At 42.7% G+C, this 17,378-nt stretch overlaps 1 protein-coding gene across 17 annotated transcripts in view; it reads right to left on the bottom strand.

The window, feature by feature from the left end:
* LOC110507115 (BCAS3 microtubule associated cell migration factor) overlaps positions 1 to 17,378 on the bottom strand; it is a 361,308-nt gene that overhangs the window by 220,120 nt on the left and 123,810 nt on the right. For 10 of the 17 annotated variants that reach the window (XM_090223475.1, XM_036965506.2, XM_036965505.2 and 7 more), the window contains one exon: positions 16,188 to 16,338. In XM_090223475.1, coding sequence (XP_090079601.1) covers positions 16,188 to 16,338 — 151 coding nt within the window. Of the gene's footprint in view, positions 1 to 1,271; positions 1,317 to 16,187; positions 16,339 to 17,378 lie in introns of all 17 variants that reach the window. The other 7 variants (XM_090223473.1, XM_036965504.2, XM_036965502.2 and 4 more) reach the window with 1 other exon arrangement.

The following is a 17,378-nucleotide window of genomic DNA, read 5'->3' on the forward strand; positions in this document are numbered from 1 at the left end:
GAGAGAGAGCGAGAGAGTGAAAGAGAGAGAGAGCGAGAGAGAGAGCGAGAGAGAGTGAAAGAGAGAGAGAGCGAGAGAGAGAGCGAGAGAGGGAGCGAGAGAGTGAAAGAGAGAGAGAGCGAGAGAGTGAAAGAGAGAGAGAGCGAGAGAGAGAGCGAGAGAGTGAAAGAGAGAGAGAGCGAGAGAGAGAGCGAGAGAGGGAGCGAGAGAGTGAAAGAGAGAGAGAGCGAGAGAGTGAAAGAGAGAGAGAGCGAGAGAGAGAGCGAGAGAGTGAAAGAGAGAGAGAGCGAGAGAGAGAGCGAGAGAGCGAGAGAGTGAAAGAGAGAGAGAGCGAGAGAGAGAGCGAGAGAGTGAAAGAGAGCGAGAGAGAGTGAAAGAGAGAGAGAGCGAGAGAGAGAGCGAGAGAGTGAAAGAGCGAGAGAAAGAAAGAAAAAGAGCGAGAGTGAAAGAGAGAGAGAGCGAGAGAGAGAGCGAGAGAGTGAAAGAGAGCGAGAGAGAGTGAAAGAGAGAGAGAGCGAGAGAGAGAGCGAGAGAGTGAAAGAGCGAGAGAAAGAAAGAAAAAGAGCGAGAGTGAAAGAGAGCGAGAGCGAAAGAGCGAGAGAGATCGAGAGAGAGAGTGAGAGAGAGCGGTTACCATCATGAAGAAGTGGTGGGTTCAAATAGACCACAAGGAGCCAGACAAGAAGGTTCCAGTAATGTTCCAACATACCTCTGGGTTTGTGAGTTAACCACGCCATAAAAAAAGATTCAGAAATCAACCATTTTCTTTTCTCAATACGAACCACTATCCCAATTCCCTATACAGTTTATGTGGGCTTAAATGTTCTTTGGTGTGAATCTTGACGTCAGATTTAGGCATAGACACAAGACAAGCAGCTTGTGAAATCACCCACCCAAAGTGTAAACTGAAATCCACTTACAGAGCACAAGAAAAGAGAATCAACATTTTTTCAAAAAAGTAGTGTGAAAAAAGAGAGGCACGTCCATGGTGTTTTCCTCAGGGATGATGACTGAACAAACTGACAGAATGTGTTGAAAATACACTCAATATACTCAGACACGAATGAAAAGATGTGATGGATGCAGTCGTTGATTGCGTCCCAAATGGCACCTCATTCCCTATTAAGTTCACTTCTTTTGATCAGAGCTTTGGTCAAAAAAGTAGTGCACTAAATAAAGAATAGGGTTCCATTGGGGAAACATTTGTCTTGAGCCAGGACAGAGCAACAACAGAGCATGCTGGTAGGTAGGTAGTGAGGAGGGAAACTCACCATGGAGTTTTAATGGCAAAACATCCTGCCCCAAAGAGGTAAGGTCTTCATGGGGGAGGGAGAGACACACAAAGAAGAGATAGATGGAAAAACCATTATTAGCCAGTCAGCCTAGGACACAGACACTTTTCATCTTACATTTTTGACCTGTCTGTTTAATCCTACAAGACACATAAAGCAGGAAGCAAACTGTCTGTGTTAGAATTGATCTGAAACCTGGGACATGACTCCTTGACTCAACAACTCAGACCATTCTGTAAAGTGCAGTACCATACGTTTGGTAAAGGACATACTGTATGTATGTGTGTGTCAGTGTGTGTTGTACCATACTTTTGTCAGAGGACATACTGTATGTGTGTGTGTTTGTCATTGTGTGTTGTACTATACTTTTGGCAGAGGAAGTACTGTGTGTGTGTGTGTGTGTGTGTGTGTGTGTGTGTGTGTGTGTGTGTGTGTGTGTGTGTGTGTGTGTGTGTGTGTCTGTGACCATACTTTTGGCAGAGGACATACTGTATGTGTGAGTGTGTGTTGTACCATACGTTTGTCAGAGGACATACTGTATGTGTGTGTGTCAGTGTGTGTTGAACCATACGTTTGTCAGAGGACATACGGTATGTGTGTGTGTGTGTGTGTTGTACCATACTTTTGTCAGAAGAAGTACTGTATGTGTGTGTGTGTGTGTGTGTGTCTGTGTATATGTGTGTGTGTGTGTGTGTGTGTGTCAGTGTGTGTTGTACTACACGTTTGTCAGAGGAAGTACTGTATGTGTGTGTGTCAGTGTGTGTTGTACCATACGTTTGTCAGAGGAAGTACTGTATGTGTGTGTGTGTGTGTGTGTGTGTGTGTGTATATGTGTGTGTGTGTGTGTGTGTGTGTGTGAGTGTGTGTGTGTGTGTGTCAGTGTGTGTTGTACTCTACGTTTGTCAGAGGAAGTACTGTATGTGTGTGTGTGTGTGTCAGTGTGTGTTGTACTATACGTTTGTCAGAGGAAGTACTGTATGTGTGTGTATGTGTCAGTGTGTGTTGTACCATACGTTTGTCAGAGGGAGTACTGTATGTGTGTGTGTGTGTTGTACTATACGTTTGTCAGAGGGAGTACTGTATGTGTGTGTGTGTTGTACTATACGTTTGTCAGAGGAAGTACTGTATGTGTGTGTGTGTGTCAGTGTGTGTTGTACTATACGTTTGTCAGAGGAAGTACTGTATGTGTGTGTGTGTCAGTGTGTGTTGTACTATACGTTTGTCAGAGGAAGTACTGTATGTGTGTGTGTGTCAGTGTGTGTTGTACTATACGTTTGTCAGAGGAAGTACTGTATGTGTGTGTGTGTCAGTGTGTGTTGTACTATACGTTTGTCAGAGGGAGTACTGTATGTGTGTGTGTGTGTTGTACTATACGTTTGTCAGAGGAAGTACTGTATGTGTGTGTGTGTCAGTGTGTTGTACTATACGTTTGTCAGAGGGAGTACTGTATGTGTGTGTGTGTGTGTTGTACTATACGTTTGTCAGAGGAAGTACTGTATGTGTGTGTGTGTCAGTGTGTGTTGTACTATACGTTTGTCAGAGGAAGTACTGTATGTGTGTGTGTGTCAGTGTGTGTTGTACTATACGTTTGTCAGAGGAAGTACTGTATGTGTGTGTGTGTCAGTGTGTGTGTTGTACTATACGTTTGTCAGAGGGAGTACTGTATGTGTGTGTGTGTGTGTCAGTGTGTGTTGTACTATACGTTTGTCAGAGGAAGTACTGTATGTGTGTGTGTGTGTGTGTGTGTTGTACTATACGTTTGTCAGAGGGAGTACTGTATGTGTGTGTGTGTGTTGTACTATACGTTTGTCAGAGGAAGTACTGTATGTGTGTGTGTGTCAGTGTGTGTTGTACTATACGTTTGTCAGAGGAAGTACTGTATGTGTGTGTGTGTCAGTGTGTGTGTTGTACTATACGTTTGTCAGAGGGAGTACTGTATGTGTGTGTGTGTGTGTCAGTGTGTGTTGTACTATACGTTTGTCAGGGGGAGTACTGTATGTGTGTGTGTGTGTTGTACTATACGTTTGTCAGAGGGAGTACTGTATGTGTGTGTGTGTGTTGTACTATACGTTTGTCAGAGGGAGTACTGTATGTGTGTGTGTGTGTTGTACTATACGTTTGTCAGAGGAAGTACTGTATGTGTGTGTGTGTTGTACTATACGTTTGTCAGAGGAAGTACTGTATGTGTGTGTGTGTCAGTGTGTGTTGTACTATACGTTTGTCAGAGGGAGTACTGTATGTGTGTGTGTGTGTGTCAGTGTGTGTTGTACTATACGTTTGTCAGAGGGAGTACTGTATGTGTGTGTGTGTGTGTGTGTGTTGTACTATACGTTTGTCAGAGGGAGTACTGTATGTGTGTGTGTGTGTGTTGTACTATACGTTTGTCAGAGGAAGTACTGTATGTGTGTGTGTGTCAGTGTGTGTTGTACTATACGTTTGTCAGAGGAAGTACTGTATGTGTGTGTGTGTCAGTGTGTGTTGTACTATACGTTTGTCAGAGGAAGTACTGTATGTGTGTGTGTGTCAGTGTGTGTTGTACTATACGTTTGTCAGAGGAAGTACTGTATGTGTGTGTGTGTGTGTGTGTGTTGTACTATACGTTTGTCAGAGGGAGTACTGTATGTGTGTGTGTGTGTGTTGTACTATACGTTTGTCAGAGGAAGTACTGTATGTGTGTGTGTGTCAGTGTGTGTTGTACTATACGTTTGTCAGAGGAAGTACTGTATGTGTGTGTGTGTCAGTGTGTGTTGTACTATACGTTTGTCAGAGGGAGTACTGTATGTGTGTGTGTGTGTGTCAGTGTGTGTTGTACTATACGTTTGTCAGAGGGAGTACTGTATGTGTGTGTGTCAGTGTGTGTTGTACTATACGTTTGTCAGAGGAAGTACTGTATGTGTGTGTGTGTCAGTGTGTGTTGTACTATACGTTTGTCAGAGGAAGTACTGTATGTGTGTGTGTGTCAGTGTGTGTGTTGTACTATACGTTTGTCAGGGGGAGTACTGTATGTGTGTGTGTGTGTTGTACTATACGTTTGTCAGAGGGAGTACTGTATGTGTGTGTGTGTGTGTCAGTGTGTGTTGTACTATACGTTTGTCAGAGGAAGTACTGTATGTGTGTGTGTGTTGTACTATACGTTTGTCAGAGGAAGTACTGTATGTGTGTGTGTGTCAGTGTGTGTTGTACTATACGTTTGTCAGAGGGAGTACTGTATGTGTGTGTGTGTGTGTCAGTGTGTGTTGTACTATACGTTTGTCAGAGGGAGTACTGTATGTGTGTGTGTGTGTTGTACTATACGTTTGTCAGAGGGAGTACTGTATGTGTGTGTGTGTGTTGTACTATACGTTTGTCAGAGGGAGTACTGTATGTATCAGTGTGTGTTGTACTATACGTTTGTCAGAGGGAGTACTGTATGTGTGTGTGTGTGTTGTACTATACGTTTGTCAGAGGAAGTACTGTATGTGTGTGTGTGTGTCAGTGTGTGTTGTACTATACGTTTGTCAGAGGGAGTACTGTATGTGTGTGTTGTACTATACGTTTGTCAGAGGGAGTACTGTATGTGTGTGTGTGTGTTGTACTATACGTTTGTCAGAGCGAGTACTGTATGTGTGTGTGTGTTGTACTATACGTTTGTCAGAGGGAGTACTGTATGTGTGTGTGTGTGTTGTACTATACGTTTGTCAGAGGGAGTACTGTATGTGTGTGTGTGTGTTGTACTATACGTTTGTCAGAGGGAGTACTGCATGTGTGTGTGTGTTGTACTATACGTTTGTCAGAGGGAGTACTGTATGTGTGTGTGTGTGTTGTATTATACGTTTGTCAGAGGGAGTACTGTATGTGTGTGTGTGTTGTACTATACGTTTGTCAGACGGAGCGTACGAGCATGCTTTTCCATTTAGCTATCCATCAACTTATTTTATGTTCTTTCTTTGAAGGAAAGAGTGTATGAAAAAGAAACACAGTTTTGATGATAAATCATGGTATGCTTTTTACATACATTGGAACAAGGCATTGACATTTTTGAAAATATTAACCCTTTACACTTGTGGGAATCGGCCTATATGGATAGGGCTACATTTAACAATTCTTACAGAAGAAATTTGAAATGCATAAGCACGGTAGCAATAGAAAGGAAACCATTTAGAGACAGTGGAAATGATTAGACCAAAGTTGAGGACACAACAGTTCACCTGACACAAGACTACCCAAACAGTTGATTTCATTTGCATTTTACATTTACTCTTCTTTTTGGCACAATCGTTGATAACAAAATATTAAAAATGTAGTAACATGATAAGAATATTCCTGGTAAATGTAGGGTAAGTGCATTATAAGACTAAACAATGACGTGTTTGAGTGAGAGGACTAACTGGTGTCTCCAAGTGGTCACACAGGCCTCTGGTCAAAAGAGTGCACAGTTGTAATTGTAATGCACTTTTATGACTCAAAGAAGTGTCTTCAACTATAGGTTTAATGCCAATTAAACATGGGTGGTTTATGGCTTAGATATACTGCCGTACTATTACTGTGTTTGAAAATAACATCATGTGTCTGCATGTGACTTTTTTTTGGGGTGAGTGTATATTTGTGTTTGTGCATTGTCTTTGTGAGTATTTGTGTGTGTTTGCAAGCCTCTGAGGGTGTGGGCGAGTGTGTGTCCGGTTCTTTGTGACGGTGTGTATGGTCTATTTTTGAGTGTGTATCTCTCTGTCAGTGTGTGTGTTCCCCGGGCCAGTGTTTACGAGCCATTAGGAGTGGGAGTGTGTTCCTGTGTTTACCCTGCATGTTCAGAGATAGTGACAGACCCCTGTAAACAGTTTACAGTAAACAGCTTTTTCCCAACAGTAATAATGGCCAGATGAGGCTGAACTCTGTCCCTGAACACAGCAGACCACATCAGTACTACAGAAACTCCCAAATGACACCCTATTCCCATTGTAGAGCACTACTTTTGACCAGAGCTCTATGGAGCCTGGTCAAAAAGTAGTGCACTATTTAGGGTATAGGGTGCCATTTGGGACACAGCCAAGGCCCCTGGCCAATCAAAGCACGGCACTTTTTTATTTTATCTGCTATGGAGGGACGAAGCATCCGTCTGAATCTCTCCAGACTAACACGACACTGTGTGTGTGTGTTTGTGTGTGTGTGTGTGTGTGTAGACTAGCAAAGCAGTCAACTATCTGTATTAGTCCACGGATATGAGGAGAGGTTACTTAGATGGAGAGAAAGAAAGAAACATAACACAAAGTGAACATTAATTCGGTAGTGATTTGGAGGCTGGAGACTACTGTTGAGTCTATTTAACCTCCAATGCACACTGGAGACTACTGTTGAGTCTATATAACCTCCAATGCACACTGGAGACTACTGTTGAGTCTATTTAACCTCCAATGCACACTGGAGACTACTGTTGAGTCTATTTAACCTCCAATGCACACTGGAGACTACTGTTGAGTCTATTTAACCTCCAATACACACTGGAGACTACTGTTGAGTCTATATAACCTCCAATGCACACTGGAGACTACTGTTGAGTCTATTTAACCTCCAATGCACACTGGAGACTACTGTTGAGTCTATTTAACCTCCAATGCACACTGGAGACTACTGTTGAGTCTATTTAACCTCCAATGCACACTGGAGACTACTGTTGAGTCTATTTAACCTCCAATGCACACTGGAGACTACTGTTGAGTCTATTTAACCTCCAATGCACACTGGAGACTACTGTTGAGTCTATTTAACCTCCAATGCACACTGGAGACTACTGTTGAGTCTATTTAACCTCCAATGCACACTGGAGACTACTGTTGAGTCTATTTAACCTCCAATGCACACTGGAGACTACTGTTGAGTCTATTTAACCTCCAATGCACACTGGAGACTACTGTTGAGCCTATTTAACCTCCAATGCACACTGGAGACTACTGTTGAGTCTATTTAACCTCCAATGCACACTGGAGACTACTGTTGAGTCTATATAACCTCCAATGCACACTGGAGACTACTGTTGAGTCTATATAACCTCCAATGCACACTGGAGACTACTGTTGAGTCTATTTAACCTCCAATGCACACTGGAGACTACTGTTGAGTCTATATAACCTCCAATGCACACTGGAGACTACTGTTGAGTCTATTTAACCTCCAATGCACACTGGAGACTACTGTTGAGTCTATTTAACCTCCAATGCACACTGGAGACTACTGTTGAGTCTATTTAACCTCCAATGCACACTGGAGACTACTGTTGAGTCTATATAACCTCCAATGCACACTGGAGACTACTGTTGAGTCTATTTAACCTCCAATACACACTGGAGACTACTGTTGAGTCTATTTAACCTCCAATACACACTGGAGACTACTGTTGAGTCTATATAACCTCCAATGCACACTGGAGACTACTGTTGAGTCTATTTAACCTCCAATGCACACTGGAGACTACTGTTGAGTCTATATAACCTCCAATGCACACTGGAGACTACTGTTGAGTCTATATAACCTCCAACGCACACTGGAGATCAGTGTTGTCCTCTTAAAGAAGAGACCTTTATCTGAGTGGTTGGACGTGGGGTGAGCAGTGTAATGGAAGTCGGGGGTCCTGTTATGTTTATTCAAACACAATTTAGCAAGTAGTCAAACAACATGGTTAAAGGGTTAGCTGGTAGCTAGACAAACAGCATGAGCAGGGGGGGGGGGGGGGGGGGGTCACACAACTAACCAATATCTAGACAAACAACATGTGGAAGGGGGTCACAGAGTTCTATAGTAGCAAGCCTAACAACAGGACAGGGGGTCAGTTTAACATTTTAACAGGACCAGTGGGTCTTGGCTATGCTAACTCTACTCCTGTTATGCTTGTTCGAACACATTTAGCCAGCAGCCAAACAGCATGGGCCAGAGGTTACACAGATATCCAATAGCTAGTGGCTAGCCTAACAGCATGGATAGGGATTAGCCAGTAGCTAACATAACAGTATGGGCATGGGTTCATTACACCCGAAAGCTAGCCAACCAGCATGGGCAGGGGGGGGCAGTTCAACATTTTAACATTACCATTGGGCCTTGGCCTCAATTGAGCGTTCACTGGCACTGGGAGGCGGGCATCGCTGGTGTACTTTATCCCCCCTGTGAGGCACTTAACCCCTGGCATCCTGCTAGCCTCCTGCTGGGTAAATGGATGGTGGCTGATAGGATACGGATAAGTAGTGTTTCAGGTCTCAATGCAACAAGCCTGTACTGGATCTTGGGTTCACATAACGCATGTTGTGCTGTTTCTTATTTCTTACAGTTCAGTTTGGAAAGGGACACTGCTGGTCAATAGAGAAAATATAACTTAGTTAAAGTCATGCAGGCAGTCTGTTCCAGATGGTTATGGTAATAAGTGATGTCGATAGGTTGTCTGTTTCTGACATGCTAAATTCTTTCAATAAACTGATAAAACTAGGCAAATAGTTTCCAAACACACTAACAATATGATACAAAAGATTACAACACAAATTACATTTGATATACAGTATAGGTAGTGCCTTCCACAAGTACAGTTGAAGTCGGAAGTTTACATACACATACACACATACACAGGTTGGAGTCATTAAAACTCGTTTTTCATCCACTCCACAAATTTCTTGTTAAAAAACTATAGTTTTGGCAAGTCGGTTAGGATATCTACTTTGTGCATGACACAAGTAATTTTTCCAACAATTGTTTACAGACAGATTATTTCACCTATAATTCACGGTATCACAATTCCAGTGGGTCAGAAGATTACAAACACTAAGTTGACTGTGCCTTTAAACAGCTTGGAAAATTCCAGAAAATGATGTCATGGCTTTAGAAGCTTCTGATAGGCAAACTGTCATCATTTGAGTCAATTGGAGGTGTACCTGTGGATGTATTTCAAGGCCTACCTTCAAACTCAGTGTCTCTTTGCTTGACATCATGGGAAAATCAAAAGAAATCAGCCAAGACCTCAGAAAAAAAATTGTAGACCTCCACAAATCTGGTTCATCCTTGGAAGCCATTTCTAAACGCCTGAAGGTACCACGTTCATCTGTACAAACAATAGTACCCAAGTACAAACACAATGGGACCACGCAGCCGTCATACCGCTCAGGAATGAGACGTGTTCCGTCTCCTAGAGATGAACGTACTTTGGTGCGAAAAATGCAAATCAATCCCAGAACAACAGCAAAGGACCTTGTGAAGATGCTGGAGGAAACAGGTAAAAAAGTATCAAAATCCACAGTAAAACGAGTCCAATATTGAGCTAACCTGAAAGGCAGTTCAGCAAGGAAGAAGCCACTGCTCTAAAACCGCCATAAAAAAAGCCAGACTACGGTTTGCAACTGCACATGGGAACAAAGATCGTACTTTTTGGAGAAATGTCCTCTGGTCTGATGAAACAAAAAGAACTGTTTGGCCTTAATGACCATCGTTATCCTTAATGACCATCGAAGAACACCATCCCAACCGTGTAGCACAGGGGTGGCAGCATCATGTTGTGGGGGTGCTTTGCTGCAGGAGGGACTGGTGCACTTCACAAAATAGATGCCATCATGAGGATGGAAAATTGTGTGGATATATTGAAGGAACATCTCAAGACATCAGTCAGGATGTTAAGGCTTGGTCATACTAGTTGTGGCAAAATGGCTTAAGGACAACAAAGTCAAGGTATTGGAGTGGCCATCACAAAGCCCTGACCTCAATCCTATAGAAAATTTGTGGGCAGAATTGAAAAAGCATGTGCGAGCAAGGAGGCCTACAAACCTGACTCAGTTTCACCAGCTCTGTCAGGAGGAATGGCCAAAATTCACCCAACTTATTGTGGGAAGCTTGTGGAAGGCTACCCGAAATGTTTGACCAAAGTTAAACAATTTCAAGGCACTGCTACCAAATACTAATTGAGTGTATGTAAACTTCTGACCCACTGGGAATGTGATGAAAGAAATAAAAGCTGAAATAAATCATTCTCTCTACTATTATTCTGACATTTCACATTCTTCAAATAAAGTGACCTAAGACAGGGAATTTTTACTAAGAATAAATGTCAGGAAATGTGAAAAACGGAGTTTAAATGTATTTGGCTAAGGTGTATGTAAACTTCCGACATCAACTGTACATAGAGTAGCTAGACAAATAGAAAAAATAGCCAGCCAGGCACCCTCCGAGGTGTTTGAAATATCTGGCTGAGGAAAGTATATTTTGGTGTGCTCTGGTACATTCTAATGCACTGATTCCATCTGAAATACACAATGAAATTATTGAAGACCTTACCTCCCAGATCGGAAGAATTTGTTGTGGTATTGTGTAGAAAGACATGAATTTACAATTTGAATGACTGAAAATGTATGAACCCAGAGTATTGCTAGTTGTTCTGGATATTGTCTAGGTCTACAGTATATGATCAGGACGACTTTCATATACAACTTTCATACTAAGACGTTGTCATGCCAACTTTAGCATTCAGCCAACTTTTTCCACCTTTTATTTATATCTGAAAGGTGTTGCCGGTATCAAAGCCTAAACTTTTATTTCTGCAAATCGACATAGTCATGATTTCTGTAAAGTTCTGCCTACAGCTTAGTATGAAACGTAGCCGTATTGCTGAGGCAGCACTGGCATGCACCACGCTTTTAAGCTCTTGATGGTTGCTAGGCAGCGGCTGTTACTACCAGCCTGTTACCATCTTCCTGGCAATTCCAAACTTTGCGAGGCATGTCACTTCACCCATCTCTTTGCATAACCCTTCGCACGGTTTTCTTAACGACAACTAGATGGATACATAAAGAATTACTGTGGGAATAAAAAGCACTGAAACACAAAAATATTGGAATAAAGTAGGTTAATGTAGTTGAAGGCATCACATTGTTTCTTAGTGCTGATTGAAACTCCCAAAAAGTCATCCAATTGTTAAATCTACATTTGAAGCAATAGCTTCATTAGCTTGTTCAACTATTTCAGCAGTGTGTTGTGCTGCTTTTAGACAAGCTTGAGGACTCCGTTTGGATATTGGTTAGGCTACACTTAGGCTGTGGAAATGTTAGCTAAGTTGAGGTGAGTGCTGCTCATCATCTATTCGTTTGCTCATCTATCACAGAGCAGAAACATTTAGCATGTAGCCTAAATCAAGTGTACGCCTACTATTTTGCTAAATCGCGTGTAGGTAAGTCCAAAAGACCGTGGAGGTTGTGAAATATGAACATGAAACTCGCACGCTTTTGAAAATACAGATTGCTATTATTTTCTATTGGCATCATGCTGAAGATACTCTCAATGTAAGACCCTATTCATACTCTCAATGTAAGACCTTATACCCTCCCACACCTCCATGTAAATACATTTGACTGCAACCAGAGATCTGTATATAATGACGAGATGCTCAGGTCTCCGCCCTAACATTGTCCCAAAGGCAGGAAGGCACACGACAATCTTCGGTCCAAAATATGCACATAGAAACACACTGGGCTTATTTTGGACAGATTCATCTCTGCTGCGTCTCCCTGTCATCGCTCGCTTTGTGACTGACAGGCGCCTATCATATTAATAGATTTAGAAGAGATGCATATCATTCATTCTAGCAGGTAGGGCTAGACGGTCTAGTATAAGACGGTCTAATATAATATATAGCTGGCTGAAAATGAGTCTATAACCGGCCGCGCTAATGGAAAACACTGTAAAGGCCCAACTTACAGTATATAAAAAGTTTGTCTCCAAGCGTACTATCTAATGCTCACATTACAACTCTGTTGAGAACACACAGAAACACCAAGAAAAGCAGGCGGATGGTTGAAAGGGAAGAAGAGGGGATGAGGGGAGAGTGATAAATGGACCTGGGAGGTTGACGACCCCACTCCCATGGAGTAATCGTTCACACGTTCAACTCTTAACCCATGGGCCTTAATGCTGCTCCGCCAGGGCCATTAAAGGGAGGAGAGGGTGATTTGTGCAAACGGTTTAGTATGTGACACGTTCCATACGCAGTGCTGTGTGTGCTGGAGGCCTGGCGCTACAGGGCTCGCTAGCTGCTTTTAGGCTCTTAAAGCCCATCTCCTCTCAGTGCTTTTCTCATTAGCGCTCTATGAGACAATGGGTTGGCAGGCGGCTAGATGCTCATACTGTACAAAAGTATTATAGTAATCTGTTCTGCCCATCTGTGGAAGGTCAGGAGGGCCCACTCTCTGTCTCCCTCGCTCTCTCCATCTCCCTCGCTCTCTCCATCTCTGTCTGCATTAGCGGAGAATACCCATCAGTGGGATTTACTCCAGGTCAGATTCCCTTGTTTTCCTTTTCATCTCCATCTCTAATTCATTGCCGTTTCATTTCAAACACGTGTCTCTCTGAGTGCGTTTCTGAGTATACTTTGCTAGCAATACAATCCAGGATTGAAGCAATGCAAACACTAAAAAGTTAAAAAGCTCTCTAAGGCCTCAAATGACAGTGCTCATTTCTCTCTCTCTCTCTCTTACACTCTCTGTCTCTCCGTCTCAGACTTCTGCCAAATATGGCTGACAGGAAACCAGAGGTCATGTGGGGGGTCACCTCCTCCACCATTCTCACTGTACTAAAGACCTGGGTTCAAAAGTACCCTGCCCATCTGGCTCTCCAGCAATTTGAACCCATGTCTGTTGTACCCTTTGGGGAGGAGAGAGCCCACATCTCTGTAGTGACTTTGAGGTGTCCCAGAGCCTTGGCTCCAGCTCTGTCTGCTCCCTTACCCTGGAACTCTGCCCTCGTCTGGTGGAGGTTATCGGGGCAGGATACTGTGCATCACAGGGATACATCTCATCCCCTCTCTCCAAACACAGAGACAACTGGAACAACTCTGAAAAGGGGGGGGGTTCTTTAATCTCCCTTTCTCCTAATTGCTTGTTCTGAGAGAAGCAAACTGTTGAAAGTCTTCAGCTCCAATTCTGGCCTGTTAGCAATTAAACCGATATATTGGAGCCGATATTGGCCTTTTCTAGTCTATCGGCTATTGGCCCTTCTCTATCGGCTGTGCCGATAGTCCCGCTACATAGCAAAACTGCTGCTATTCCAGCAGCCACTCACTGCCTGAGCCACGAGCACTGGACAACGCAGAGGAAGGTCTAGCTGGGAAAATCTGAAGCAGCAGCAAGCTAGCTCATTTACCAACAGAAAGGTGCATTATTGAGAAATGGATGAACTGACACATTGACCAAAATCAAAACTCCTGTTACAAATATTAGTTTACTTAATTCACTAATAACAAGGCTTGTGTCGATGTGCCCGGACATACATGCAATAAGCAAGCTAGCTAGCTATGTGACTTGTTAGCAAAGATTATGATAACTAACCCTTTCATTTGTGCTGTTAGCTAGCTACAAATATTAGCTACTATGCTAGCTAGCTGGCTAGATAGACATGGTGCTAAGATATCAGATAGGAGCCAATAGTCAATGTAGCTAGCTAACGTTAGCTGGTTATCATTTTTCGGGAACGAGCCATCTGACTTGCGAAGTAACGTTAGCTATTTCATGGCGCTGATCTGACCGACGCAATCATATCTGTAAATTGACAATTGTTAGTCGGATTAGATGATTGTTGTAATAGGGAAAGAAAGAAGTGTTCTAAAATGTTTTAGAGATGCGTCCTGACATCTGAAGATAAAATATTTTTTCCCTATCATGGAAAATTACAAAAAAATCCTACTTTCATAAGCCTCTGTGATCACAAATCATTAGGTTGGACACATTTACAATGAATAGATTTTCTTCACATTCTCAAACTAATAAATGTGCCTATATGATGTCCTTCTATATAGGCATGACATGCTGGAGTGATGCTTCTATACACATGTTGTTGATCAGTAGGCTAATATAAGTCTCATATGTCAACTGTAGCATTATTGAGTTTGTTTTGATCAACCAAAACAAGCTCAATAACTCAATGCATGCAGACAGTCCTATTGAATATGCATTGACCTGTATTGTGAGTAGACCTATGCCATCTTGATTTACCCAGATTATCAAGACCATTCAAATAAAGGTTTTACCGTTATGTAGTTAGTTTTTATCAATCTAAGTCAAATGTATTGTTTGATTTGAAAATTGATGCATACATGGCTATCTCTGGGATATTCTGTCATCAAAATCTTCAAATGTTATGATATTGAATATTGGCTATCAGCCTACAGTATCGGCCCAAAAGAAATCCATATCAATCTTTCTCTAATAGCAACGGCTAGTCCAGTTCCATAGGAGATCATAAAGGAAGTTGGAATAGGACGGGAGGATACCTTCAGACTGGTGCAATGGAGTGTGTGTGTGTTTGAAATTCACTAGAGTAGGCTGCAGACAGACGGGCCATGAGAGAATGTAGGTTAACCACCTGGTGTGTTCCTCTCCCACTCTGCCAACGGGTATCTGCTCACACAGGTGTAAATACAGCTACGGATGGCCCATTTGCGCACACACACACACACACACACACACACACACACACACACATACACACACACACACAGATGGTGCCTAGATACTCCTGTGCACGTCTCCGTGAACACACTTGATATCACCCCACACTTCATGGGCCCAACCTGCCGCCTATGTGTGTGTGTATGTGTGTGTGTGTGTGTATGTGTGAGTGTGAGTGTGAGTGTGAGTGTGTGTGTGTGTGTGCAGGGCAGCAGAGAGATGCACAGCTGCATGTCTAGCTTCATTAGCCCGCCCTGACACCTTCTCTCCTGAAGCGGACAGGCGAATGGAAAGATGGGAGTTATCTTTAATGTACATGTCTGACTTGAGTAGGACAGGAGCTTTATTTCATTGTGACTTTGCTGTGGCAACTAATACAGTCCTATTGTTTTGACTTGAATTCATTAATACAGTAGAGAGGAGACCTGGTGAGAAGGCTGTGATTGTCTATTTGAGAGTGAAAGGATACTGGCAAACTGGCTGGCTGGCTGGCTGGCTGGCAGACACAGACAGACAGGCAGACAGGCAGACAGACAGACAAAAGCAGCCGATCTGTAAAAAAAAGAAGTAATAATCAACTAGCCAGTTTAGGAGTTTCCTCCAGAAGGATGACCTGCCAGTTATACTCTTAAATCTCTCCTCTCTACCTACTGTGTTTTGCTAAGTAGGGCATTATGCAAAAAAAAGCGTTTCCTTTCACCATAAAACAAATCCCTTGTAATAATCGTGCAGATGAATCAAACTAATGATGGTGTGTTTCTAACCACCGGTCTCAGATGTCTAGTGTCTTTATACAGAACTGAAGTGATCTAATATCATTGGGAAGAAACCCCAGTAGCCTGCTGCTTCCATCATCACAACATGTCCCATTCAAACATGACAGGAAAATGACATTTAAATGAAAATATTAAAATCCAGCCATAATTGTGATGCCACCTGTATGTAAATGAAGTTCACAAGGTGCAGTCTCTCTCCTCTGACTCACCGCCTCTTAAAACTACAGACTTAGTCATAGCGTGACTGACCAAGAGAGAGGAGAGGGAGAGGACACACTGACACGCACAGATACTGCCTGATAGAGAGACTCACTGGTAAATGTTTCCATAGAGACATGTAGCTTTACTGTAGTGTAGCTGTACATAGAGACAGACTGGCAACAGATTCCAAACCAGGCTGGATATAATATCATGTGGATGTTTCTTGCAAATCCAATGGGTTCATAACAGATATAGATCAAAAACAAAAAACTCAACATGATCAATGGCTTTGGCTGTGACCAAAGGAGGACAGGCTGAGTTGTAAAGGCTACTTCAGGTTGATACTAGTGAATAGCTAGATGGACAGAGTGTGATGGACAAAATGTGATGGACAGAGTGTGATGGACAGAGTGTGACGGACAGAGTGTGACGGACAGAGTGTGACAACAACACATGGCAGGATACAGGGCAGGAAGACTCACCCGGAGCGCTTGGTCATGGTGCCCAGGGTCATGGGCTGCTTGATCTGTGCCAGGGGCAGCACTATGGTGAGGCTGGGCAGAGGGGACAGACGAGGGTTACCCATGTTGTTGTTGGTGAAGTTGTTGTACGACTCCTGGCTGGTGAGTTTAGCTGCACAGAGAGAGAGAGAACATATTTAATAAAAGTCAGTCTATTTTATAGTCCAAGTCCAACAGTAACAATGCAACAGTTCATGTAGTCCTATGTTTCATCAACATATGAACACACGCATACCTGGGGTCCAAGGCCTTGGAGGAGCCGTGGCCCTGATTGGAGGTAACCAGCTCAAGATGCGGCGCCTCAGAGCCACTAGTACCCAGCAGTCAGTTAATCAGACCTAATCAACAGGAGTCGCACACACACACACACGCCTCTCTCATCTGAGTGGAGCCCAAGCTAAACACAATCAGGCCATGTCAAAGGGCACCACATCGAATGGCCTTAAAGAGCTACATCAGAGAGGTGCATGATGTTTGAGTATGGCATGAACACACAAACACGCACTCACACACACAAAGATGTTTGCTCACTGCAGGCTTAGTAGACTTAGAGAATGTTCCCCTTTCTCAAACTGTGCAAATACATTACATTTAAGCACTAATTGTAAATACCAAAGCAGTAATGTAGAATCCATTCATTCCTATGCATGTAAAACAGTCAGGTCACTTCTAGGAGTTCAACATCTATTGCGTGTACGTTAAATATTACGAGACGTTTTTACAGTGAAAACCAATGGCAGGTTCTTATGTCCACCACATCACACCTGGTTTCAGCAAGTTAGAACTATTTGATGAGACACTATCTCATGATCTATGGAATATATCCCTTTGAAATTGTACAGTGAATATAATATGAAGAGCTTTATTAAAAATGCAGGTCACCTGAGAAGAACGGTAAAGTCCTCGCATGATGGTTGACCTGATCACAGCCCTCAACATTAGTTCCATATAATTCCTAAATCACATGAACCTGTTCAATATAAATAACTCATTCATTAAAGACAACATGGCAACAGGATTTACCAATTTCTACATAAGCCCTACTCTCCATCACGACACAATACACTTCAACCGAGAATGTACTATGATGTATTTTACAATACAATATGTGTCCTTACAAAGATTCAAGTTTAAGTACTCTCGCAGAAAAAC

The sequence above is a fragment of the Oncorhynchus mykiss genome, chromosome 27 (assembly GCF_057628025.1).
Source record: "Oncorhynchus mykiss isolate SJ-2025 chromosome 27, ASM5762802v1, whole genome shotgun sequence".
In the NCBI taxonomy this organism is placed as follows: Eukaryota; Metazoa; Chordata; class Actinopteri; order Salmoniformes; family Salmonidae; genus Oncorhynchus; species Oncorhynchus mykiss.